General features: G+C 38.9%; 2 protein-coding genes across 2 annotated transcripts; one reads left to right on the forward strand and one right to left on the reverse strand.

Annotated features, from left to right (window-relative positions):
* The first annotated feature begins 10819 nt into the window (after window positions 1-10819).
* On the forward strand, window positions 10820-11558 carry LOC142538665 (alpha-mannosidase-like). The gene is made up of 4 exons (XM_075643970.1): window positions 10820-10882; window positions 11025-11096; window positions 11212-11259; window positions 11391-11558. The coding sequence occupies exons 1-4, from the start codon at window positions 10856-10858 to the stop codon at window positions 11556-11558; spliced, it is 315 nt and encodes a 104-aa protein (XP_075500085.1). The 5' UTR covers window positions 10820-10855.
* A 781-nt stretch (window positions 11559-12339) lies between these two features.
* Window positions 12340-14415, reverse strand: LOC142541056 (profilin-4-like). Its single transcript, XM_075647594.1, has 3 exons — window positions 14174-14415; window positions 13295-13432; window positions 12340-12701 (listed from the first exon to the last, which is right to left on the reverse strand). The coding sequence occupies exons 1-3, from the start codon at window positions 14294-14296 to the stop codon at window positions 12567-12569; spliced, it is 396 nt and encodes a 131-aa protein (XP_075503709.1). The 5' UTR covers window positions 14297-14415; the 3' UTR covers window positions 12340-12566.
* Window positions 14416-27124: the final 12709 nt, after the last annotated feature.

The following is a 27124-nucleotide window of genomic DNA, read 5'->3' on the forward strand; positions in this document are numbered from 1 at the left end:
TGAAACACCTATTATCGATAAGGACAAAGAACATACCTTACGACTCAGTGCATCAGCTGCTGCATTGGACTTTCCCGGATAGTACTTGATTTCACAATCGAAATCTTTCAGCAAATCAAGCCATCTTCTTTGTCTCATATTCAATTCAGACTGTGAAAACAGATATTTCAAGCTTTTATGATCAGAATAGATTTCGAATTTCTCACCGTACAGGTAATGTCGCCAAATCTTCAATGCAAAGACAATGGCCGCCAATTCAAGATCATGAATTGGATAGCGAGTCTCATGTGGCTTCAAATGTCTCGAAGCATAGGCAATGACAGGCCCTCGCTGCATCAACACACAACCCAACCCTCTGTGAGAAGCGTCACAATATACAACAAAATCATCAGTACCTAACAGAATAGTCAACATCGGAGCACTGGTCAATCTCTTCTTTAACTCAACAAAACTGGACTCACACTCCTCAGACCAGACAAATGGAGCATTCTTCTGAGTTAACTGTGTAATAGGCTTAGCAATACTCGAGAAATCTTTAATGAATCGGCGATAATATCCTGTCAAACCCATAAAGCTGCGTATCTCTGGTACAGATTAACAAGGCTTAGGCCCACTAAGGAGGGTAATTAGGTTCACTAGTGCTTAATTAGAATATTCCAAACTATTTTGCTTAAATAAAATTTTGAATTTATTAGCTAGGTTACCCACAAGTTCGTATTTTTATTGAAAAATCAACACCGATAAAAATTACGTCCCGGTGTATAAAATCACCTCAAAACTCCTTATTTTCAAAAATTTTAAAATGCATCGTTCGTATGTTAAATAATTAAAAACAGTTATTTAATAAAAACATTTTACGTTTTTCAATTCTCGGTCTCCGTTCCTCGATTGCAATTCGAATAACTCTTAAAAATTACACTTTAATGCATGTAACTAGAAACTACTAAAACATCATATAAACATTTCATATAAGCAATTAAGCAATTAAAATCAATTAATTGGCCATTTTTCATATTCCCTAGATTTGCATGTAGTTGAATTACGTCGTCTTAATTTTGGACCTTACAATTCAAGTTCATGAAATATATTTTATTTCGTTATTTTTCACTGTTGTGTGCTATGTATATGTAGTTGTTATACCGACACAGGTGTGTTGAGTCTTTAGACTCACTAGGCGTGAATGATGCAGGTGAGCATGTTGATGAGGAGGCTGGAGGTGCCGAAGTTTGAGTAGGCAAGACTGAATGTGCGCATATGAACCCGAGGACCATATTTTCCACACATCATGTTTTTGAGTTAGGTGTGGACGTGAATATTTTATACACTTGTTTTTACATGTTGAGGATTTTGTCAAGATTTTTACTTGTTTATGTAACGCCCCGAAAATTTTAAGGTCCACGCGAACCACATGCACGCAAGTTATTAAATTCTCTTGTATTTCAATTAAAATGTTTTAATTCCATGAATTAATTATGTTGCGCATATTGACATGTTTAAAATATATTTTTCTACGTAGTTGCATTAAAATGTATTTTTAATGGTTATTCGAGTTGTGATCGAGGAGCGAAGACCGATGGCTGAAAAATGTAAAATATTTTTATTAAATAATTGTTTTTAATTATTTAAATTATGATTGATGCTTTTTCATATTTTTGAAAATAAGGGGTTTTGAGGTGATTTTATACGCCGGAATGTAAATTTTATCGGTGTTGTTTTTTCAACAAAAATTTAAACAAAATAAATTCACAAACGTATTTAAACAAAATAATTTTTATGATTTAAATAAACACTAATGGTCCTAATTAACCTCTTAATAGGCCTAAGCCTTGTTAGTTGAATAATTTAGTATATAATATACTAAACCTACCCATAACCCTCCGAAATCCCACGCTCACTCTCCTATCAACAAAACAAAATTCTCCCCAACTCTTCCCTCTTGATACCACATGGCACACACAAATCCTTCAAGGAAAAGTATCAAGTTTTGCTTAGGATTTCAAGCCAAGGTCTCGTCGTCATCGTTCTTCATACGCAAAGGCACGCCATATTCTCCCTTTTACTCATGATTCACACCATAGTATTTATTTAAAATTTGATGCATGAAAAATAAGTTGCCCTTGGATGTATTTTCGTTTTTATGTAAACATGAATTTTAAAGAATGTTGTTTTGATCCAAAATCATGATACAAGTGTGCATGAAGGGGCTGCCATGTATAGGGTTAATAAGGGTCATGTTTTACACAAGTTTAAGGGGTCCTAGAACACCCCAAAAGGCTGCACAAGAAATAGAAACAAGCTGGAACCAAATTGTTTATTGTTGCGGCTGTGTGTTTGGTTAAGGGGAAAGGTGATGCATGGCTTGGCTTTGGCTGGACCAGGGCTCGGCTAGGGTCATGTATGATTCAAGGAAAGAGTCCTAGCCACTCTAGAACTCGAGAGCAAGGGATGGGGAGGACTCCTAGCAAGCTAGGACTGAAAGGGGATCGGTTACGGTGCCCGGTTGCACAACGGAAGTTTTGTAAAAATGTTTTTCAACAAGAAAACAAAACCAAGCACCTCACAAGATGTAGTGTAGCAAATAACAAAAACACGAAAATATGACATTCATAGTGTGTTTAGAAGTTTTTACCTATCAATCACAAGGATTGATGTTATGGCTCCAACTAAGGTGTAAACACCTTAGCTCTTGAATGGCAAGACCCTCTACAAGCTCTCCTTGCTCTTGGACTCCTTTCTTCAAAATTAGGTCCACCACTAACAAAGTAGAACCACCCTAATTTTGCACTAGAAAAATTAGGGTATTTTTCATTGAGAACTATAATATTTCCTCAACCAAAATGAAGAGAAAAATGAGGAGAAAAGACATGCAATTTTCGGCCATCTATGTGGGGGAGGGAAGGGGAGAGTTTTCTTGGAGTGTGAAAAAGGTGTTGTGTGGTGTCCCAAAAGCATGCCATGCCTTGGACATGAAAAAAGTTGTCTCCCATTTCTTCACCTCCCCATGCACATTCTATTTGGGCTTGTAACAATTACAAGGCCCATGCACTTTTATTTAAATGTCTCAAACAAATTTGAGACAATTTAAACTTTACTTGATTTTACTCAAGCCCAATAGTTTAATAATTATTTCTAATTGGGCTCTACAAGTTCCAATATTGTTTAATTAATTCAACACTTGAATTAATTTAATTATTTGGACTCTACTAGGTCCACTTGTGTTTAATTAATTCAACACTTGAATTAATTTAATTTAGTCCATAATAATGTTGATGAAAATCACCATTTTCAAATACATTATTTGTTTGGCTAACTTTTAATTTAGGAACACTTCCTCAAATTAAAATTTACATTCTCTTCATAGAAGTCATACTTCTATTTTATTTACGCTTATAAACGCCTTTATAAGCCGTTCAACACATTGAACTATTTTACTTCTCAACGGGATCTAAAAAGTTAGTACTTGTGTGACCCTCAATGTGAGGCCCGGGGCCGAAGAGGGCGGGGGGTGATCGCCGGTGCCATGAGGTTGCACGGACAATGAGCGGCTCCTAGCAGGCTTCTAGGTGGAGGGAACATGAATGAACCGATCCCACACCGGAATGAGAGGGATTCCGAGAGTGTACAATGTAATGGATTGTACAGTTGAAGATGGCTTAAAAGATTTGATATGTACTATTCATACCACGAAGATGCATCTTCTTTTCAGTAGCTCATCACATAAGAACTCCAAAGTTAAGCGTTCTTGACTTGGGGCAATTTTGGGATGGGTGACCTCCCGGGAAGTTTCCTAGGGTGCGTGTGAGTAAGGTCATAAGCACGCTGGAAAGACTCGTCTTGGTACAGTGAGGACAGTCGTCAAATCTGGGGCGTTACAGTTGGTATCAGAGCCGACCTCTATTAGTACGGTGTGGTTTGGGGACGAACCAAGCGCAAGCTGGTGGGCAAGTGAGGCCCGGGGCCGAAGAGGGCGGGGGGTTGATCGCCGCTGCCATGAGGTTGCACGGACAATGAGCGGCTCCTGGCAGGCTTCTAGGTGGAGGGAACATGAATTAACCGATCCCCCACCGGAATGAGAGGGATTTCGAGAGTGTATAATGTAATATAGATTGTATAGTTGAAGAGGGCTTAAAAGATTTGATATGTACTACTCATACCACGAAGGTGCATCTTTTTTTCGGTAGCTCATCACATAAGAACTCCAAAGTTAAGCGTGCTTGACTTGGGGCAATTTTGGGATGGGTGACCTCTTGGGAAGTTTCATAGGGTGCGTGTGACTGAGAACATTAGCACGCTGGAAAGACTTGTCTTGGTACAGTGAGGACAGTCGTCAAAACTGGGGCGTTACACTCAATGGTTCAATGATACAACTAGCCGTGGGTTCACATCTCTATGTGATTCGGGACTCTAAACATGTCCTTATATGAGCATACCCCAATTGCTCCATTCTTACTTATCAGCTCCTTGAAAATAAGAACGTCAGAACTCAAGTCTGATAGTACCCAACCAATCATGTTAAATGCCTAGCAGCATCGCTTACATGATTCCATAGGTATCAAATGATAGTGCCTGCAAGAACCATTCAATTATGGTTAGCGTACAGTACGGTCCCTTTATCTCATATATCCCGACCGATTCGACAACCATTGGTATATCGAGAGTTGTCCATGAATCGATACTATGTGTCATGTCGTAGTTGAATCGATGGTGTAATCTATGAAACCCCTTTCATAATTACCACCATACTCTGATCAGAGATTTCATACTACATATACATGAGATCACATAGGATATCCATACCCGAAGGTAAGCAGTGAATCCCCGACTACAATGCATCGACTCCTGTATGTTTCGACAAAACACCCAACCTTGCCACCTGATGACCCCACGAGAGTCGGCAAACAAGTCAAAGTGCAATGCTAGCATATAGAGTCTCAATGTTGTACCGGGTCATAAGGACTAATGGTGTACAAACATAAACTAGGACGTTTCCACTCGATAAGTGAGAACCACTTGGAAAGTCTTTTATGGAGGGTTGTTCAGTGCACTCTACCAGGAGCACCTATCTGCATGCTCGGGCATCACAATGTCCCCTACCAATGAAACATGGTACTCACATAGCAGATACTAGTCTCAAACTCGAGCGGCCTATATCCTTCTTAGCGGCGGCTGAATCGACTAGGAACTGTTTAGAATATACAGTATTCCAAATATGAGTTTCATGATACTCATTATATGAGCATCTCATATTCTTTCTACTATTTGTATATTCAAGAACTTTATCTATGCAACTAGCATGGGTATACAGATAAAGATGTGCCAAAACAATAATTTCAAATATTATTAAAATAAAGATTGTTTATACATAGAGTTTCATTGTGAACACTCGGCCAACACTTGGCTCGACGGGCACCTACTCTAACAATCTCCCACTTGCACTAGAGCCAACTACCCATATGCTTCAAACCCATCGATTCGCGATGCTTCTCGAATAATGGTCTAGGTAAAGGCTTAGTTAGTGGATCAGCAACAATATCTGCGGAGCCGACTTTGTCAATCGAGACTTCTCCTCTTTCCACAATCTCTCGGAGGATGTGGTACTTTCTCAATACATGTTTGGACTTCTGATGAGACCTTGGCTCCTTTGCTTGAGCTATAGCTCCCGTGTTGTCACACAACACCGGGACAGGAGCAACTCCATTAGGAATGACATCCAACTCTTGGACGAAATTTCTTATCCAAACAGCCTCCTTTGCTGCATCTGATGCAGCGATGTATTCGATCTCAGTGGTGGAATCCGCAGTACTGTCTTGCTTGGAACTCTTCCAAGAGACAGCAACACCATTGAGCATGAATACGAACCCAGAGGTTGAATTTGAGTCATCGATATCGCTTTGGAAGCTAGAGTCGGTATAGTCTTCCAATTTCAGTTCCCCACCCCATAGACCAAGAACAATTCATTGGTGCTTCTCAAATACTTGAGGATGTCTATCACAGCTTTCCAATGTGGAAGACCGGGGTTCAATTGATATCTACTCACTACACTTAGTGCGAAAGCCAGGTCAGGACGTGTATATATCATCCCATACATGATGCTACCAATTGCAGATGCATACGGAATGCGTGTCATCGCCGCTATCTCTGCATCATTCTTGGGAGACATAGACTTGAATAGGGACACGCCATGACACATTGTTAGATGTCTTCTATTGGACTCATCCATCGAGAACGCTTCACGATGGTATCAATGTATGTGGACTGGGTGAGACCAAGCAATCTTCTCGATCTATCTCTATAGATCTGTATTCCCAATATAAAAGATGCTTCACCCAAGTCCTGCATCAAGAACTTACTTGCTAACCATATTTTAGTTGATTGCAACATTCCTACATCATTCTCAATGAGTAGAATGTCATCAAAATAAAGCACCAGGAATGTCACAGCACTCCCACTGACCTTCTTATACACACAGGGTTCCTCAGAATTCTTAGGAAAACAAAACTCTTTGATTGTACTATCGAATCTAAGATTCCAACTCCTAGATGCTTGCTTTAGACCATAAATAGATCTCTAAAGTTTGCATACCATATGCTCACTTCCGACAGATGTAAACCCTTCAGGTTGAGACATGTAAATCTCTTCCTTAATATCCCCATTAAGAAACGCTGTCTTGACATCCATCTGCCATATCTCATAGTCATACCATGCAGCTATGGCTAGCAATTTCCTTATGGACTTGAACATTGCAACTGGAGAAAATGTTTCCTCAAAGTCAACTCCTTGTCTTTGAGTATATCCTTTTGCCACCATCCGCCCCAAGTTTCCTCTTGTAAATCCATTTACACCCTATGGGAAAAATTCCCTCAGGTGGATCCACGAGATTCCACACTTGGTTCGAATGCATGGAATTCATCTCAGATTCCATTGCTTAAAGCCACTTGGATGAATCGGCATCAGATAACACTTCCTTGAAGGTCCTTGGATCATATCCATGGTTAGGCTCATCATGGCCCTCTTCAAGAAGCAGACCATACCTCATAGGTGGTCTCGAGACTCTCTCGGATCTTCTAGGAGCTTGTATCTCCTCTCTTGGCTCTTCGGGTGTGGGTTCTTCAATTGTGGGTGTCTCTCGAACCTCTTCGAGTTCTATCATCTCCTCTTTTCTATTCAATAGAAATTCTTTTTCCAAAAAGATTGCATTCCTAGAAACAAACACCTTTGTTTCTTGGGGATGAAAGAAATAATATCCAACTGAATTCCTTGGATATCCCACAAAGTAATATAAAATGGATCGACTATCCAATTTATCTCCCACTACCTGCTTCACATAAGAAGGGACCCATATTCTAAGATAAAAATATTTGGGAGGCTTACCCATCCATATCTCATATGGTGTCTTATCAACTGCCTTCGAATGGACCTTGTTCAACAACAGTGCCGTTGTCTCAAGCGCATATCCCCAAAAGGATGGCGGCAACTCCGTGAACCCCATCATAGACCAAACCATGTCCATCAAAGTCCGGTTACGACGCTCTGAAACACCATTCAACTGTGGTGTAGCAGGCGGAGTCCACTGCGAGAGAATCCCATTCTCCCTAAGATACTCTTGGAACTCGGAACTCAAGTACTCACCACCTCGATCCAATCGAAGTATCTTGATGCTTCGTTCAAACTGTTTCTCTACTTCACTTCTGAATTCTTTGAACCTTTCAAAGGCTTCAGACTTGTATTTCATCAAATACACATACCCATACCTCGAAAAGTCATCGGTAAAGGTGATGAAGTAGGCATGTCCATGCTTAGTGGTGATGCTAAGCGGACCGCACACATCGGTATGGATCAAATCCAATAACCCTTTGGCTCGCTCCACATGGCCCTTAAAGGGAATTTCGGTCATCTTTCCTTTTAGACAGGATTCACAAGTAGTGAGAGCATTAATATCAGACATATCAAACATGCCCACTCCCACTAGCTTGTTCATCATTCTTAGGAAAAAATGTCCTAATCGAGCATGTCATAATTGTGCCGTATTAAGAGTATCTTGCTTTCGCTTGTTTGTTGTTGTTATTGCTGGGACATTGTTTAGTGGAATATCTTTCAATTTTAAGTTATATAGATCGTTTTCAAGTTCTCCAGTACCAATTAAACATTCAATCTTGTAAATGTTGCAAACAACTTTGCTAAATAAACAAGAATATCCATCTTTATCAAGCATAGAAACGGAAACAATGTTTTTCACCAAATCAGGTACAAACAAAACATCTCTTAAAATCAACTTAAAATCATTGTTCTGTAAATAGGTAAACATTTCCCACGACCTTGGCAGCAACTCTTGCTCCATTGCCCAACCTCAAGAAGGTCTCACCTTCTCTAAGTCTCCTACTTCTTCCCATCCTCTGTAAATCATTACAGAGATGTGAGCCACAGCCGGTATACAATACCGAAGAAGTAGAGTTAATTGAAATGTTTACTTCAATATAGAACATACCGTTTCCAGAACTCTTCTGGGCAAGATATTCTTTGCAATTACGCCTCCAATGTCCAGGCTTCTTGCTGTGATGACAGATGTCAACAGTCTTGTCAGCCTTCACTGGTGTGGCTGCCACAACAGGACCCGGAGTCTGCCTCTTCAAGGGCACGTTCTTCTTGGAACATTGGAAAGAACGCTTCTTTCCCTTCCCAGGTGGACCGGTCTTCGTAGCAGATGAAGAACCCACATAAAGAACCAACTTCTCATCTTTCATAGAAGCCTGCATATAACACTTGGCTTTCAAGTCATGGTCACACAATTCCTTGTAAGTCTGCAATTCCTCAGGAGTGCAGTTAGTCGGAGCCTCAACAGGGGACGACTTAGTAAGTGTATACGCTATCCATTCCGAATTCAAGACGATTTTCAGATTTCTTAGCCAATTGAGGTAATTAGGTCCGGTTAATACGTGTTTGTCGAGTATTACAGATAGCGGATTGCGAATCGAAGACATTGTCAAAAAGTATTGAAAAGTAAAACAAATAAATATTAATGACTATTTTAAAATATTTAGTAAGATATGAAGTATGGACTTTTACTTCATAAATTTTTTTACTCCCACTGTTTTGACATCTTTTACTACCCTCTAGTGAAAACGGGAAACTCCTTTCCTCAGTAGGTACGCAAGGTCCAATTAGCGAATTATGATCCCGAATAATATCAGCCAATCACAATTCCTAAAAGGTAGTTTCCAATTGCATCTCCATGCAACCCTCTACGTAAACTTTTGTCTCACGTTTGATTAGAACCCAATAATATGACGTCGTTCATCTTTACTTATCAAGCCTTACCCAACGATGTTGAACCTTAATGGACGGTTGCCATGAGTTCTCTCAATAATATGAGCCGAAATCATGGGAGTTTCACGTAGTTCACATCACCATGTCAATGGATGTCACAGCTTTCCGGCACCCAGGGCTCCCCCAATAATATGAGCCGAGCCCCGATCACGGACAGCGTTCATCATGCACTCATTGTCGATGGAAGACATGAAAATTATAAACAACTTTATAATTCCCCTTTTCAGGCTTGATATTAATTTTGAATCTTATTCAAAATGAGGGGTTTTTAATTTTGAAAGGTCTCATCATTAATTTTATTTAAAAGCTCGCCATGTTTGATCGTATGTTTGCCGGATTCATGCAACTTTGTTATTATCATAATAATAACGCACATACTCATTATTTATAACATATCATGCATATATTATAAACAGTAAACAAAACAAGGATGATCAATCGCCCCAAAACTAATGGCCCGTGTGAGCTAAACACGGGCCTAGGTCCAATCCTAGGGAAATGCATGGGATGCAAATGCAACTATTACATAAGTTTCCAATATTTACATGTCTTCGATCTTCGGACAGTCTATCATTTGAGTGAAAGAAGTAACTGCAATAAGTTGATGCATATCATGTGAGGCCCGTGGCCGAAGAGGGCGGGGGGTGATCGCCGGTGCCATCAATTGCACGGACAATGAGCGGCTCCTGGCAGGCTTCTAGGTGGAGGGAACATGAATGAACCGACCCACAAGGGAATGAGAGGGATTCTGAGACTGTTCAATGTAATGGACTGTACAGTTGAAGAGGGCTTAAAAGATTTGATTTGTACTACTCATATCACGAATATGCATCTTCTTTTCGGTAGCTCATCACATAAGAACTCCAAAGTTAAGCGTGCTTGACTTGGGGCAATTTTGGGATGGGTGACCTCCTGAGAAGTTTCCCAGGGTGCGTGTGAGTGAGGACATAAGCATGCTGGAAAGACTCGTCTTGATACAGTGAGGACAGTCGTCGAATCGAATCTGGGGCGTTACAAGTGGTATCAGAGCCGACCTCTCTTAGTACGGTGTGGTTCGGGGACGAACCAAGCGGAAGCTGGTGGGCATGTGAGGCCCGGGGCCGAAGAGGGCGGGGGGTGATCGCCGGTGCCATCAATTGCACGGACAATGAGCGGCTCCTGGCAGGCTTCTAGGTGGAGGGAACATGAATGAACCGACCCACACGGGAATGAGAGGGATTCTGAGACTGTTCAATGTAATGGACTGTACAGTTGAAGAGGGCTTAAAAGATTTGATTTGTACTACTCATATCACGAAGGTGCATCTTCTTTTCGGTAGCTCATCACATAAGAACTCCAAAGTTAAGCGTGCTTGACTTGGGGCAATTTTGGGATGGGTGACCTCCTGGGAAGTTTCCCAGGGTGCGTGTGAGTGAGGACATAAGCACGCTGGAAAGACTCGTCTTGATACAGTGAGGACAGTCGTCGAATTTGGGGCGTTACATATCACACTTTGCAGAGTTCCGGTGCTTATATTTTCCGACCCAATGGAATGCCTACTTCGGTGGTATCTGGATCAGTAAGTATTTTCCCTTGGACAAGAGTATGTGTTCTTCGCGTTAGAGGTGAAATGCCTCTCGAACTCAGAGTTATTTCGAGCTTGAAACTATAGTTGACATTTAACATCCTCCTCAAAAATGTTATAAATTTGATGCTTACAGGTTCCTCTGAAGATTGTACGGGGACCACTAGTTGATGAAGTACACCAGCAATTTGCTTCCTGGATCTACCAGGTTCAGCATTTAAATTTAGTTTATTAGTGGTGAAAGCTCTTATTGTTTCAAAGTTCCATGCATCTTCATCCAGTTGGCTCACTTAGAATGACGAACTATATTGTTTCTTTTTCAGGTTATTAGAGTTTATAAAGATAAAGATCATGCTGAAGTTGAATACACGGTGAGTGATTCTTGGATCCTTTCCTTTTCCATGTGATTGTATTGCTTTTCTACACCTCAAGTAACATATGACTTGCTAATCTTGTCATCCTTTATTTGTGACTTGTTCGGATGTGTTAATTTTATTTGAAGATTGGTCCAATTCCTATAGACGATAGTGATGGAAAAGAAGTTATTACAAGAATGATGACTAATATGGTCACTGACAAAGTGTTCTACACTGATTCCAACGGAAGGGACTTTCTAAAACGGGTATGTTTTGTCTTATTATTAGCACTAAAACAATTTAATAAAATGTAAAAGAAATTTAATAACTTTCATGTGTGTAGTTTATGTGAAACTTCAAATTTCGGGACGTTACATTTAATGTGTAGAAACAAAATTATAATATATGTTTTTAGCATGTGTTATAACAGAAATATCAGAAAATAATGATATATTACATATATATTAGGCATGATCTCCGGACCCGTTTTATCACGTTTCTCACTCTTTAGCTCAATAATAGATATGAAAGAAAACTAAAGCATGCTATCAAAAGTAAGAAATTTGGAAGATCAATTACTTGTTCTCAAGTCGTAAAGATTATGCCTTCACATATACTTACATTAAATTTTCAGTGTAATTATTTATAATTTAACATAATGAATTCTGGATTTATATGAGTTTTCCTCAACACCCACCCCATAACTTCCTTTCTTTAACACACCAAAAACTCGTACAAACCTGATATAAGCCTTGCGGGAGAAGGACCAGACTTTCCAAGCGGAGAACCCAAACATTGATTCTTATTTTCTTTTCAAATACCGAGAGAGAAAAGTACAACTTTCTCAAACCGAGTTCTCTTTTTTATCCTCATTTCAATAAACTAAGTGAATATAGTATAACAAAGACGTATTCATCGTGGAAGTGAAACGGGGGTGGCACATGATTTTACAAATGACTCTAGCATTAGAAAAAAGATGGAATACCCATACAACAAAAATTGGTCAAAACCCTCTTCCAATCAAGCGCATACAGAAGACTTACACTTTATTATGCTTAAATTATCTCCCATTTATTATGCGGGAAATTGATACAGTGGCAATAAGAACCTCAGCCTTCAATGCTTCGATTAATGCAAACACCAGTATCATAACAAAGAAACACACGCCTATAAAAGAATTCAAGCCCAAAGGTGAAAATAACTGTATTCCTACAAAACAACACTCTCGATCTTCGCCATTATTTGCGTTGAAGATGAAACGCCAGAAACACAAGAACTTGTAATGATATTTATGCCTCTAGCACATTTTAGGAAAGACAGATCTACAGGCCCTGGTCGATAAGGTAGTCTCCCATTTTCTCAACAACCATGTTGCACTGTCCAGGCGTCATCGGTTCCTCATAGAGGCCGAAAATGAGAGCTTGCCCAGTTTTCTTTATGGTTATACCGCCAGCCCCCTGTAACGGTCAGGATGGGAGAAAATATAAAAGGACACGAATTAATGAAGAATGGATTGTGCCATATCAAGTTCTTGATCTCCTTCCAGGAAATCGGAAACGGAGAATGATTATTACGTAATATTCGATGATGATCAGTTGTCACTAGTTATTCAGGATCATCCTTGAGACATTGTTCAAACAATCATCCTCTAAAGTTTTTGTAAACACCAAGTATAATGAGAAAAATACTCTAAAGCCTATTTAATGTGCTGAAAGTTGCACAAACCGCCTAGAGTTTCATCACACAATCACCAGCTATTTTTTTTAAGACTTTGTTTCAATTTACAGAGAACAGAGACACGTATATCCAAGTGAAAAGACACTGTGCAGCTGAGTCATGTATGGGTTTTTCAAAACAGCTTCATGTGGTTTACAAGGTGATCATTCATAGAAGGATACCGTGGAAAATTATCAATGAACCACAAGTGTCAAATATGATTATGCATCAGCAAATGAAGATTATGTACGTAATCTGTATTTATAACAGCTTGAAATTGAACGTTTACCTAAATTTTATCAGGAAACAGAGATTTAAATATAAGAAAAGATACCTTCTTTCCACGAATAACAGCGCCAGGCTCCCCTTGAATCACCATATACTTGTGGCCTCCAAGGTACAGTCCAGTGGGAGCAAGAAATCCAGGCTCCTCAAAATCCTTTGCAATGTTAGACATCTCCTCGGGTTTGAACTGCAGGTAAAAACACACGTCCATCTCATCAACAAGGTATCAAAACTTGCTAAAGAAGCACGTAATCAAAATGCAGCATCGTGACTGAGAGATTGTCCATCCTAACAAACGGCATAAGCCAACTTTTGACAAGGAAATTTCAAATTCAATACACGGACTTTGCAAACCAACAGTGGGCATTGCAAAAGACCAAGCAATCATTCTACCTCATTTTCACCAGGTGGAAAAGTTTCTGTTAAAAAACATAACCATTCGTTGAGAAAAATGACAAAATCAATAAAATCACGTCAATTAATAAAAGAAATGTAGGGTCAAATACTTGATGAAAGCGAACCATAATGATAAATAAGGGTTACCTCGATCCTAAAATTGTGTCGATCCAACGCATACAATTCAATCAAATACGATTTTTAATGTGGAATCATGTAAAATCAGGCGTGGCTCGTAATACACCATTGGATCCACATTTAAGGCCGCCCGGATCGATTAAATCATAAATAAGGGTGACATGAAATCTGTAGTTAATGGTGTTCTACTATTCCGCTATGGGTCAGAATGATTATATATATATATATATATTTAAAAAGTTTTACATATTAACTTAGAAAATGTTTTCCAGTTGATTGATGAATGTGATAGATTTGTCTCGTCTCATATTACAAAGCAATGAACTTTAGCATGATTCCACCAAAACAAATCCGATCCAAACAGGATCAAACGAAATAATCCAATGTAGGTGACCTGAGGGAAGGTGGAGCTCTGGGCCCAGACGCTCCCGTCTTGGCCGATGATGGCGGCGGCGGTGAGGTGAACACCGTCCACATCGCACATCAAGTGCTCGTCCACGTAAGTCTGCCACGACATTGATCTAACGTTAGTTTGTCTTGGATTTGTGATTGCTTGGTTGGGTTGTGTTGGCGTGGGGAGGAAATAAATATACGAAAGAAATATGGGAAAGTTGTGAAGGAGAAAAGGCGACGATTAATGGCCGTAGATTTTGTCGTGATTTAATGAGCGGAGAATGAGCCAATGGTGCGGGCGTGGAATGCTTATTTTCATTTACTAATAATTTTTTTTTTTGGGTGAAATTATGAAACGATTAGTGCTTAAAAATGCTACAAAATATTTTTTTATAAGTTCGACTTTCGAAAATTACTAACTCATGCATGCATGTATTACCATTGAAAATTTTGCATTATAAAATAATTGCAGTCAGCTAACCGATAAAATATTACAATTTAAATAAAAGACAAGTCGACAAAACCTAGACTTACGTTTTAAAATCATGCAAATAAGAAAATGAAACGTCTACTATTCGTTTTGCTTAAAAAGTAATAGGAATTTTTTTTTAAAAAAAAATACCTCTACCATTCGGCAGAATTACTCCAATATTTTTATAAAATATTTTGCATCATTTTAAAATAATAAATCCAACTAGTATTTGAAAATCAAAGAAATAGTTAAATCGTCAAATCATCTAACATTTACCAAACCTAAAAACACCATTTGAAAAGTATAGCTCATACTAACCTCTCAAAAATCACTTATAAAAAGTCGTAAAAATATTCTTAACATAAATCGTAACCATAAACTAGTGTGGAAAACTAGTATCGGTCCTCAGGTTATGTGCACCTTCAGTCCAGTCAAATCAACCATCAAGACCTCCATGAACATAATCATCACAATCACCTACATCAATCACACCTAGTGAGTCTTAAGACTCAACACACCATAATCTTGATAACAAGTACTACATATACAGATCTCATACAACAATGAAAATATTTGTACTTAAAATATCGTTTTCGTGAAGATGCATAAACTTTAAACATAAAATTTTTTATAAATATTTTCATGATACGTAAACTTTGAATGAAAACATATTCATAATGATGCATCAATTTTAAACATAAACATTTTCATAAACATTTTCGTAAACTTTTTCATATCCTCATAAACATATTCATATGAACATGCATAACATAAACTTTAACAGTTTTCTTTTCCTCATTTGATAACATATATCCTTTTCTCATGAGTATAAACATTTTCCTTTTTATTGAATTCAGATCGTTAATCGTGACTTTCCTCATCCTCAAAAAGTCGATGGATCCATCTACATGTAACCACAGTACTGGGCGGCGGGGACACCAGCAACACTCTCACCGGTCAACTGGCCCTTGGCCTATCCTCATCGAATAGAAATACGATCGTCGGGTTCCCTCTGGGGCCTTCTCCCATAAATGGGGTCCTCCGGGCCATTTCCCTCACGATATCCCCATTCATATCCTCATATCCTCAATAGTCACAATTACTTCACTTCCTTCAACATTTTACTTTTTCATCACTTTATAAAAATCATGCATTTAATATCTTTTTTCTTTTAAAAACAAGCATACAACATATCTTTTAACGTTATCGTTTCCTCATAAAAATCCATAAACATTTTAAAATAAACTTTTTAACATATAAAAATCCATAAATCCTTTAAATAAACATTTCAATATCATAAACATTTAAAATATGCGTTTAAATCATAAAAATTTAAAATAAACATTTTAACAAATTAAATCATATACTTTTAAAATAACAATCTGACATAATAAATCGTAAACATTTAAAATCGTGGGGACCCGAACAATTTTTCAATTTTTAATCACTTTCTGGGAATAATTAATCAATAACAATAAACAGGGTCTAAATTTTTTTTTTAAATACGAGAGTACGCAGCATATGAAATAAGTCATATCTCATTTACAAGATCACTACTCAGATCTAAGTACAAGTCCTGTACAATCGTAAATCATAATAACTACTGTTTCTTCACTACATCTCAGGTGATATAACAGATATACTCCTAAGTCCGGATCTCTACGCTAACTGTCTTCTCTCATCCTCTTCTTGACCCTGATCCAGCCCCACCTGTTGTCATGCACACATACAAAACAAGACAACAGCCGGATAACTCCGGTGAGAATAAATCCCAGTATAAATAATGTAAACATGCAATCATATAAAAACATATACAAAAGCATATAACAGTTATCATTAACATGTAGCAAATCAACAAACATGAATGATATAAAACTGTAAATCAACTAGTCATCACAGACTCGACTCAAACAACGCGTCGTCTCAGACTCGACTCAATGCTAACTTAGGGATCCCAATATCTGGATATTGATAATTATATCGAATCTCAGTCGATAGGAATGAATCAACCCTAAATGGCATCTAAATAATTCACATATCCAGTGTCTGGGCGAAACAGCCGCAGAATTGACGAATCAGTCAAGAATTAAGCGAATCAGCCAATAACTAGACGAATCAGCCAGTAATTAAGCGAATCAGCCAAAGTTTAGATGAATCAGTCGATAACTAAACGAATCAGCCAATAACCAGACGAATTAGCCGGTGACTAGGCGAATCAGCCAATGACTAAACAATCAGTAGTCAATACATGCAGTGGCTATAAATCAATAGACTACAAACATCAATGTCATCAATTACAAATATCAATGCAATAAACTAAGTATGTGATTTAGGGAAACTCGAGTCAAACCTCACTCGAGTTGTGCAATCCCAACTCAACATTAATTTATACATTTCTTTCTGATACTCTGACTCTGTCGAAGTCTTGAACTCAAAGCCTGTCAATACTCAATCCGACAATAACAATATTGAGGGTACGACATCAATACACCACTCAATCAATACAGGATATAATCAGAATTCAATCAAATTCTGTTTCAACAATATAATGTCGTAATTTCAATATATCCAGCACTACCATATCAGTCAGATATCAATTCCAACATCTCATAATCGATAACAATTCAATTCTGATATCAAATCGACTCCAAAACTACTCCGAAATTCATAACAATTTCATATGGTATCTGTTCTCCAGTCCGATTTCGATTATACGATGTCTAACATGACAAGAACATCATATATGAATCATATCAGATTTTGACAATACCATAATTTCAAATCATATCAAAACGTTGCAAAACTTACGTCCAGTTGTAGCCTATGTCGATAGGAAATCAATACCGAAGTCGGATTCAAAATCGGGCGGGCGGATTTCTCATAAAAGGCGTAAGGATCTTCGGAGCTTCTTCGGCCTCTTTCTCTGATGATTCCTCATTTCTGAAGAGGAATGTTATATATATATATATCTCGTGCATGCAATAAGCCAAGTGGCTTGGTGTGCCTACTGCACGTCTCGCGCATATGCGCGACTAATATCGGCGCATATGCGCGAGACCTACGGGTCTCGTGGATAAACTTCTCGGCAGCTCGCGCATGCGCGAAGTGAGTCGCGCATATGCGCGAGGTCCTCTGCCCACGTTGCGCATATGCGCGCATCTGTGCCGCACATATGCGCGAGGGCTACTGTTCCTCGCACATTTTCATGCATTATCTCATCTTTCCCGGTCCGATCCTTTCCGTCTATAATCATATCAATTATCCCCAAATCATTTCAGATTAATAGGATAAAATTCTCGGGCCTTACATTTCTCCCCCCCTAAGATATGATTTCGTCCCCGAAATCACAGGCAGTTAAATCATGTCAATCAGGAGGTATATGGAAGAAGCTAAATTGAAGAACACACATCAGTGAAATAACTCTGGAAACTTCTGTCTCATATCTGACTCAGTTTCCCAGGTAGCTTCTTCAACGCCACGATGACTCCACTGAACTTTCACAAGTGGAATAGTCTTCGTTCTGAGTTGCTTTTCCTTCCAATCAAGAATCTAAATCGTCTTTTCAAAATAACTCATTATTTTGTCCAATTCGGCCTCGTCTGACTGAATCACATGTGAAGCATCTGGCATGTACTTTTGCCATAATACTACATGAAAGACATCATGTATTCCAGATAATGAAGGCGGCAAGACGAGTCGATAGGCACGATCTCCTATCTTTTCGAGAATCTCATATGGACCAACATATCATGGAGATAGTTTCCCTTTCTTGCCAAATCTGACAACTCTTCTGAAAGGTGAACAACTCCTCTGAAAGGTGAAATTTCCAAAAATACTCGGTCACCAGCCTCAAATACCAACGGTCGTCGTCGGATATTGACATAATTGGCTTGTCTGTCTTGGGCTGCCTTCATTCTCTTTTGAATCAGCTTCACTTTTTCAATCATATATCTAGTCATGCCAGGTCCGATCTCAGGAACCTCAGAGATATCATCCTAATAAAGAGGGGAATAACACCTCTTTCCGTACAACGCTTCGAAAGGAGCCATCTCAATACTCGTCAAATAGTTGTTATTGCACGAAAACTCACCAAGTGGCAATGCATCTTGCCAGCTAGTGCTAAAATCAAGCACTACTGCTCTCAGCATATCCTCCAATGTCTGGATCGTCTGCTCAGACTATCCATCGGTCTATGGATGATATGCAGTACTAAAATATACTTCGTATCCAAAATCTGCTGTAAATTTTGCTAGAAGTACGATGTAAACCGAAGATCATGGTCTGCTACAATCGACTTTGGCACTCTATGCAGTCTGACCACCTCTCTGACATAAATCTCAGCCATCTGGTCATGTCTGTACGCCATCTTGTACGTAATAAAGCATGCGGATTTGGTCAATCTGTCAATCACAACCCAAATCGCATCGCAACCTCTGGAGGAACATGGTAACTGCGTCACAAAATCCATGGAAATGTGATCCCATTTCCATTCAGGAATGGACAAACTCTGTAACAATCCTTCGGGTTTCTTTCTCTCAGCCTTTACCTGTTGGCAATTCAGACATTTGGCTACAAATTTAGCAATATCAGCTTTCATTTGTTTCCACCAAAACTGTTTTTTCAAATCATTATACATCTTCCTGCCACCAGGATGAATACTGAATCGAATGTTGTGCGCTTCTGATAGTATCTATCGTTTCAACTCCGAAACATTTGGCACAACAATCACGATTAGTTACATACAGAACATTGTCACGAACCTGATACTCGGATCGATGTCTTGCTCTAACCCTCGCTATCTAGTTCTATACCTTCTGATCAACTTTCTGAGATGCTTATATTTCAAAATCAGCTCTGGGTCGGACTGTACAATATAAATTCCCCCACTGTCTACTATCTGATTCGAACACGGATTCAGAATAACAGCAATATTCAATCAAATTCAAAACATCACTCATCGGTACTGATCTGCTAACTCATAAAACCGCAAATATCTAACGCTGATATCCATCTCGGCCAACTAATTACGATTTAATTCTGCTAAAATCAACAGATACATCATCTTCAGATATAACATACCCTGAATGAAATCTGTCTCCACCAGGATTCACCATTTCACAATTTCTGATATCAAGTCAAGGTTAAAATCAATTTCTCTGACTGAAATCAAATCTAAAGTCTTATCTGGGGAAACATCAATAACTTTCATATCATTGGTAAATCAGCCAATTATAGACTCAACTTCAGTAAATCAACTGAATACATGAGGAGTCTCTCTGCTCCTTTCTGTAATAATCAAATCATAGATAGTACGGATTATCAAAGGAATTCTCAATCTAGAATCCTTATCGTACAATATTCATTCTTTGGCCATCTCAGGTCCGATTCTCACCATCTTCTGGAACTAATCTAGGATAGCTCTGTACTTGGTGAGCATATCAATATTAGTAATGCCGTCCCAAAATCAGACAACACTAGTACAATTCCAGCTACCAGACGATCTAACTCAATCTCATTCTCATCCTATTGTAGTATACGATATTTTACAGAATTCACTGCTATAAAAACTCTCCTCAACCAGTCAAGAGATACACTACAGTAGAATAAAAACTCAATAGGCAATGCATGACTCAATGCAAATTGTTCAAAATAAACGTACGGATAACATCCGTATTCATTAATACAAAAGCAGGATAACTACATCAAGAACAGTTACCTGCAACATCATCATCCGGTGCTTCCTGAGCCGGCTCCTTAGTCAAAGCAAATACTCCGGTCATCTGTCTAGGAGGCTGGCCAACTGTCTGACTTCCTCCTGGCCTCTTCGGTGACTGAGATGGTGCTGGCTGAAATGAATGAACAGCAGCTGATCGTCTACTCCACTGTGCCGCTGATCCCATTGATTCGGCTCCCTGGGATCTTTGAGAACCCTTCTGTGGACACACTCTGGAAAAATGTCCCTGTTGTTTGCAGAAGTGGCAATTACCAAGTACTCCTTGGCATTGCTCAGTGGAATGTCTCCCTCCACAATTTCTGCAGTAAGCTCCTGTATAACTCTTTTTAAAACCACTGGAGCTAGAAGAACTGCCGCCAGACTTCTTAAACTGCTTTCCTCTAGCCTTCAGAAAATCTTTCTTTCCACCACTGCTACTGCCACTCTCGAATAGGGGAGGTGGTTGCTGTGGTCTCGGTGCGGGAGGAACATCTGCAGCTCCTCTCTGCCTTATCAGGCCCGCTTCAGCGCCCTTTGCTCTATTCATGGCATCAGCAAAGTTATTCGGTCGCCCTGTGTTCACCAATGTAAATATATCGGGATTCAAGCCATTGATGAACTGATCAGCAACGGCTTCGTCATTTCCAGCCACATGTGGAGCAAACTTCAACAAGATAGAGAACTTGGTCACATATTCTTCAATGTTCAGCTGACCCTGTCTCAAATTGGCAAACTCCGCCCCCTTGTCTTTCCTGTACGATACTGGGAAAAATCTTTGATAAAACTCAGTTTTAAATACATCCCAAGTAAAAGTCGTACCTCGCTGCTCCAAGGCCCTCTTCATCGTAATCCACCAGTTCTTTGCAACATCAAGCAACTAGTGCCCAATCAACTTAATTCGGCGCTCATCACTGTAATCCAGTGAATCAAACAGCATCTCAATGTTATCTAACCAACTCTCACATTCAACTGATGTCTCAGTACCCTTCAGAGTAGGTGGTTTGAATGACTGAAACCTTTTCAATAACGTTTCCATCGGAGTTGCTGTCACATCCATTGGAGGATTCGATGTGCTACCCTGTTCTGGTATTCTTCGAGGAGGCATATCTGATAATCAAATGGATTAGTACCCCAATCCAATAAACTTGTTTCACTTCAGTTCCCTCATCCGATCATCTTACTGCTGATCAAGAATCGGTTCAAATTCATTCCCAATAATACATATTACACAATCAAATCAGATAAGTCAAGTAACATGTATTATATAAAGCAGTAAAGCATGCTAGCAATCACAAGCAAGGAAAGAAAAATCAATCTACCCCGCTCACTAGCTTCTATCTCAGTCTAAAGGATCTATCGCTCTGATACCACCTGTTGTGGGGACCCGAACTTAATTCAATTCTTAATCACTTTCTGGGAATAATTAATCAATTACAATAAACAGGGTCTAATTTTTTTTTTTTAAAATACGAGAGTACGCAGCATATGAAATAAATTCTATCTCATTTACAAGATCACTACTCAAATCTAAGTACAAGTCCTGTACAATTGTAAATCATAATAACTACTGTTTCTTCACTACATCTCAGGTGATATAACAGATATACTCCTAAGTCCGGATCTCCATGCTAACTGTCTTCTCTCATCCTCTTCTTGACCCTGATCCAGCCCCACATGTTGTCATGCACACATACAAAACAAGACAACAGCCGGATAACTCCGGTGAGAATAAATCCCAGTATAAATAATGTAAACATGCAATCATATAAAAACATATACAAAAGCATATAACAGTTATCATTAACATGTAGCAAATCAACAAACATGAATGATATAAAACTGTAAATCAACTAGTCATCACAGACTCGACTCAAACAACGCGTCGTCTCAGACTCGACTCAAACAACGCGTCGTCTCAGACTCGACTCAACGCTAACCTAGGGATCCCAGTATCTGGATATTGATAATTATATCGAATCTCAATCGATAGGAATGAATCAACCCTAAATGGCATCGATATAATTCATATATCCAGTGTCTGAGCGAAACAGCCGCAGAATTGACGAATCAGTCAAGAATTAAGCGAATCAGCCAATAACTAGACGAATCAGCCAATAATTAAGCGAATCAGCCAAAGTTTAGACGAATCAGTCGATAACTAAACGAATCAGCCAATAACCAGACGAATCAGCCGGTGACTAGGCGAATCAGCCAATGACTAAACAATCAGTAGTCAATACATGCAGTGGCTATAAATCAATAGACTACAAACATCAATGTCATCAATTACAAATATCAATGCAATAAACTAAGTATGTGATTTAGGGAAACTCGAGTCAAACCTCACTCGAGTTGTGCAATCCCAACTCAACATTAATTTATACCTTTCTTTCTGATACTCTGACTCTATCGAAGTCTTGAACTCAAAGCCTGTCAATACTCAATATGACAATAAAAATATTAAGGGTACGACATCAATACACCACTCAATCAATACTGGATATAATCAGAATTCAATCAAATTCTGTTTCAACAATATAATGTCGTAATTTCAATATATCCAGCACTACCATATCAGTCAGATATCAATTCCAACATCTCATAATCGATAACAATTCAATTCTGATATCAAATCGACTCCAAAACTACTCCGAAATTCATAACAATCTCATATGGTATCTGTTCTCCAGTCCGGTTTCGATTATACGATGTCTAACATGACAAGAACATCATATATGAATCATATCAGATTTTGACAATACCATAATTTCAAATCATATCAAAACGTAGCAAAACTTTCGTCCAGTTGTAGCCTACGTCGATAGGAACTCGATACCGAAGTCGGATTCAAAATCGGGCGGGCGGATTTCTCATAAAAGGCGTAAGGATCTTCGGAGCTTCTTCGGCCTCTTTCTCTGATTATTCCTCATTTCTGAAGAGGAATGTTATATATATATATATATCTCGTGCATGCAATAAGCCAAGTGGCTCGGTGTGCCTACTGCACGTCTCGCGCATATGCGCGACTAATATCGGCGCATATGCGCGAGACCTACGGGTCTCGTGGATAAACTTCTCGGCAGCTCGCGCATATGAGGACCTCGCGCATATGCGCGGAGATGAGTCGCGCATATGCGCGACTCATCTCCGCGCATATGCGCGAGGTCCTCTGGACTTCGCTTGTACAGGCTCGCGCATATGCGCGAGGTCCTCTGCCCACGTCGCGCATATGCGCGCATCTGTGCCGCGCATATGCGTGAGGGCTACTGTTCCTCGCACATTTTCATGCATTATCTCATCTTTCCCGGTCCGATCCTTTCCGTCTATAATCATATCAATTATCCCCAAATCATTTCAGATTAATAGGATAAAATTCTCGGGCCTTACAAAAATCAATGTCATAAAAATTCATAAACATTTGAAATAATAATATTAGCATGTAAAACAACATTCAGGACACTGCCATGACGTTTAGTAATTTCTAAGTGTAAAATTACCGTTTTACTCCTAGACGTAAAATTTCATGTTTTTGACATTTTGTTAATTTCATTGACTCTAACATGTCCCAAATAATTATTTAAGCTTACATGAATTTTCTCATATTTTTATTTAGCATAAATCGAGGACTTTTAATTTAATCTTTAAATAAGGCGTATTACTGCGTTTTAATCCCGAATTAAATCAAACCTTAATATAAAATTCTCAAATTAAAAACTTAGACTTTTAATAATTATTTGAGCTTAAATATAATTTTCCATAATTTTATGAATCTTAAATCTAGGCGTTTCAGTTAATTCTTTAATTATCATTTCGTGCGGCGATAAAATCACAGATAAATTCAAAACTCATTATTTTGACCCCAAATTTTAAACATAACATTTTTATTATTTATTCTACCCTTCACGTCCTCACGTTCTCATGTTTTTGCTCGGCCCTCCGTGAACCAAACCATACCAGCCCCTGTCCCAACCCTGGACCACATTCTCTAGACCCTAACAGACCTAGCTTAGCCCAGCCCAAAGCCCCTGGCCGAGCCCCCTGAACACTGCGCAACAGCAACACCCTGCGCGTGAATTCCCTTGGCTCTTGGGTGGAATCCTTGTTAGAGTAGGTGCCCGTCGAGCCAAGTGTTGGCCGAGTGTTCACAATGAAACTCTATGTATAAACAATCTTTATTTTAATAATATTTGAAATTATTGTTTTGGCACATCTCTATCTGTATACCCATGCTAGTTGCATAGATAAAATCCTTGAATATACAAATAGTAGAAAGAATATGATATGCTCATATAATGAGTATCATGAAACTCATATTTGGAATACTGTATATTCTAAACAGTTCCTAGTCGATTCAGCCGCCGCTAAGAAGGATATAGGCCGCTCGAGTTTGAGACTAGTATCTGCGATGTGAGGACAATGTTTCATTGGTAGGGGACATTGTTGTAAGGCCCGAGATTTCGATTATTGTAATCTGATATGATTTGTCGATAATTGAGATGTAATTATAGACAGAACAGATCAGACCGGGATAGACCGAATAAAACATTAGATTAGTGCGAGGATGAGCCCTCGCGCATATGCGCGACTTAGCCAGGCGCATATGCGCGAGGTAGGCAGAACATTGCGCGCACATGCGCGGCTTGAAGACGCGCACATGCGCGAGGAGGGCAGTAGCCAAGAAGTTGGAACAGAATATTGCGCGCACATGCGCGGCGGGAGGCGCGCATAGGCGCGAGTGTTTGTACCGAGATAGTAGGTCTCGCGCATATGCGCGGAAGAAGTGCGCGCATATACGCGAGCTGCCGAGACTTAGTGTCTCGCGCATATGCGTCGGTTGATGTCACGCATATGCGCGAGACGTGCAGTGTGAAGGATGAGCCACATGGCTATATCAAGCAGGATATATATTAATTTCATTTCATTCTTTCGAATTCAGAGAAAGGGAAGCACCGGGGGAAACCTTCGGAAGTTCTCATCTTTAACGATAGAAATTTGAACGTTACGCAAAATCCGTCCGTCCGATTTTCAATCCAATTTTAGTATCGTGTTTCTATCAACGAGAACTTCAACTGGACGTAAGTTTCTTATGTTTTTGATATGATTTGAAATTATGATACTGCCAGAATCAGATATGATTGATATATGTTGTTCTCGCGATATCAGACATTGTATAATCGAAACCGGATCGAAGAACAGATACCATATGAAATTGTTATGAATTTTCAGAGTTGATTTGATTGTGATTAGACCGATTTGATATCGGAATTGTGTTGTTATCGATTATGAGATGTTGGGATTGATATCTGATTGGTACTGTATTGTTGGGTATATTGATATTATTCAGATTTGGATCAGATGAGTTGTTGATTTGTATATACTGATATTGTATTGCCGGTATTTCGAGATTGTACCGTTATGCCGTTGAAACATAATTTGATTTAGTTCTGATTATATCCAGTATTGATCTGAGTTGTATATTGATACGATACTTCGATATTGTTATTGCCAGATTGAGTAGTGACAGGCATTGAATCCGAGACTTTGACAGAGTCAGATTGACAGAGAGAAAGGTATAAATCAATGTTGATTCGAGATTGCACAACTCGAGTTTGATTTAACTTGAGTCTCCCAAAATCACATACTGAATTACCATTGCCTCGATATGTTGCAATGTTCGAGATTGATATGCTTATTCTATTGATTTATAGTTAATTTATACTGGGAATGTATTTCTCACCGGAGTTATCCGACTGTTGTCTTGTTTGTATGTGTGCATGACAACAGTCGGGACTGGATAAGGGTCAAGACGAGAACGAGAGAGGATTAGTTTAGCGTGGAGATTCGGACCCAGAAGTAGATCTGTTTCATCATCGGACATGTAGTGAATGAACAGTAGTTATTATGATTTACTTTTGTACAGGACTTGTACTTAGATCTGGATACTGATCTTGTAAATGAAATAAGATTTATTTCAGATGTTTCTGCTTTTGTATTTTAAAAAGAAAAAAAAATTTAGACCCTGTTTATTGAATTGATCTAATTATTCCAAAAGGCGATTAAGAAATGAATTAGCCTCCGGGTCCCCACAGCAGGTGGTATCAGAGTAGCCTGAAATAGGAGCTAGTGAGCGGGGTAGAATTAGTTTTCTTTCCTTGCTTTTGATTGCTAGCATGTTTTACTGCTTTATATAATACATGTTTACTTGATTATCTGATTTGATTTTGTATTATGTTTTATTGAGAATGAATCAAAACCGATTCTTGATCAGCAGTAAGATGATCAGAAGAGGACTGAAATAGGTTTGTTGTATTTGGTTACTAATTCTTTTGGTAATCAGATAGACCTCCTCGAAGAATTCCAGAACCAAGTATTACTCAGATTGATCAGATGGATGTGTCAGAAACTCCGATGGAAACAATGTTGAAGAGGTTTCAGTCATTTCAACTGCCGATTTTGAAGGGTACTGAGACATCTGATGACTGTGAGAGTTGGCTGAATGATATAGAAATGCTGTTTGATTCACTTGATTACCCAGATGAACGTAGAGTTAAATTGATTGGGCATCAGTTATACGAGGTCGCAAAAAGTTGGTGGATCGCAACCAAGGAGGCCTTAGAACAGCATAGTACAGTGATTACATGGAAATCTTCAAAGATGAGTTTCATAAAAGATTTCTCCCAGTATCGTATCGACAAGATAAAAGTACAGAATTTGCCAACTTGAAACAGGGCCAGCTGAATATTGAAGAATACGTAAAAAATTCTCTA

Source organism: Primulina tabacum, chromosome 3, assembly GCF_025594145.1.
Source record: "Primulina tabacum isolate GXHZ01 chromosome 3, ASM2559414v2, whole genome shotgun sequence".
Classification (NCBI taxonomy): domain Eukaryota; kingdom Viridiplantae; phylum Streptophyta; class Magnoliopsida; order Lamiales; family Gesneriaceae; genus Primulina; species Primulina tabacum.

Bases quoted from the DNA above. Each gene is read 5' to 3' on its own strand.
- LOC142538665 (XM_075643970.1), top strand. From the start codon at position 10,856: ATGCCTACTTCGGTGGTATCTGGATCA. The intron at 10,883-11,024 runs GTAAGTATTTTC...TGATGCTTACAG, and splicing joins CTTCGGTGGTATCTGGATCA to GTTCCTCTGAAGATTGTACG. The intron at 11,260-11,390 runs GTGAGTGATTCT...TTTTATTTGAAG, and splicing joins ATGCTGAAGTTGAATACACG to ATTGGTCCAATTCCTATAGA.
- LOC142541056 (XM_075647594.1), bottom strand. From the start codon at position 14,296: ATGTCGTGGCAGACTTACGTGGACGAGCACTTGATGTGCGATGTGGAC. The intron at 13,433-14,173 runs GTCACCTACATT...TTTTACCTGCAG, and splicing joins AGAGCTCCACCTTCCCTCAG to TTCAAACCCGAGGAGATGTC. The intron at 12,702-13,294 runs GTATCTTTTCTT...TGACCGTTACAG, and splicing joins CTGTTATTCGTGGAAAGAAG to GGGGCTGGCGGTATAACCAT.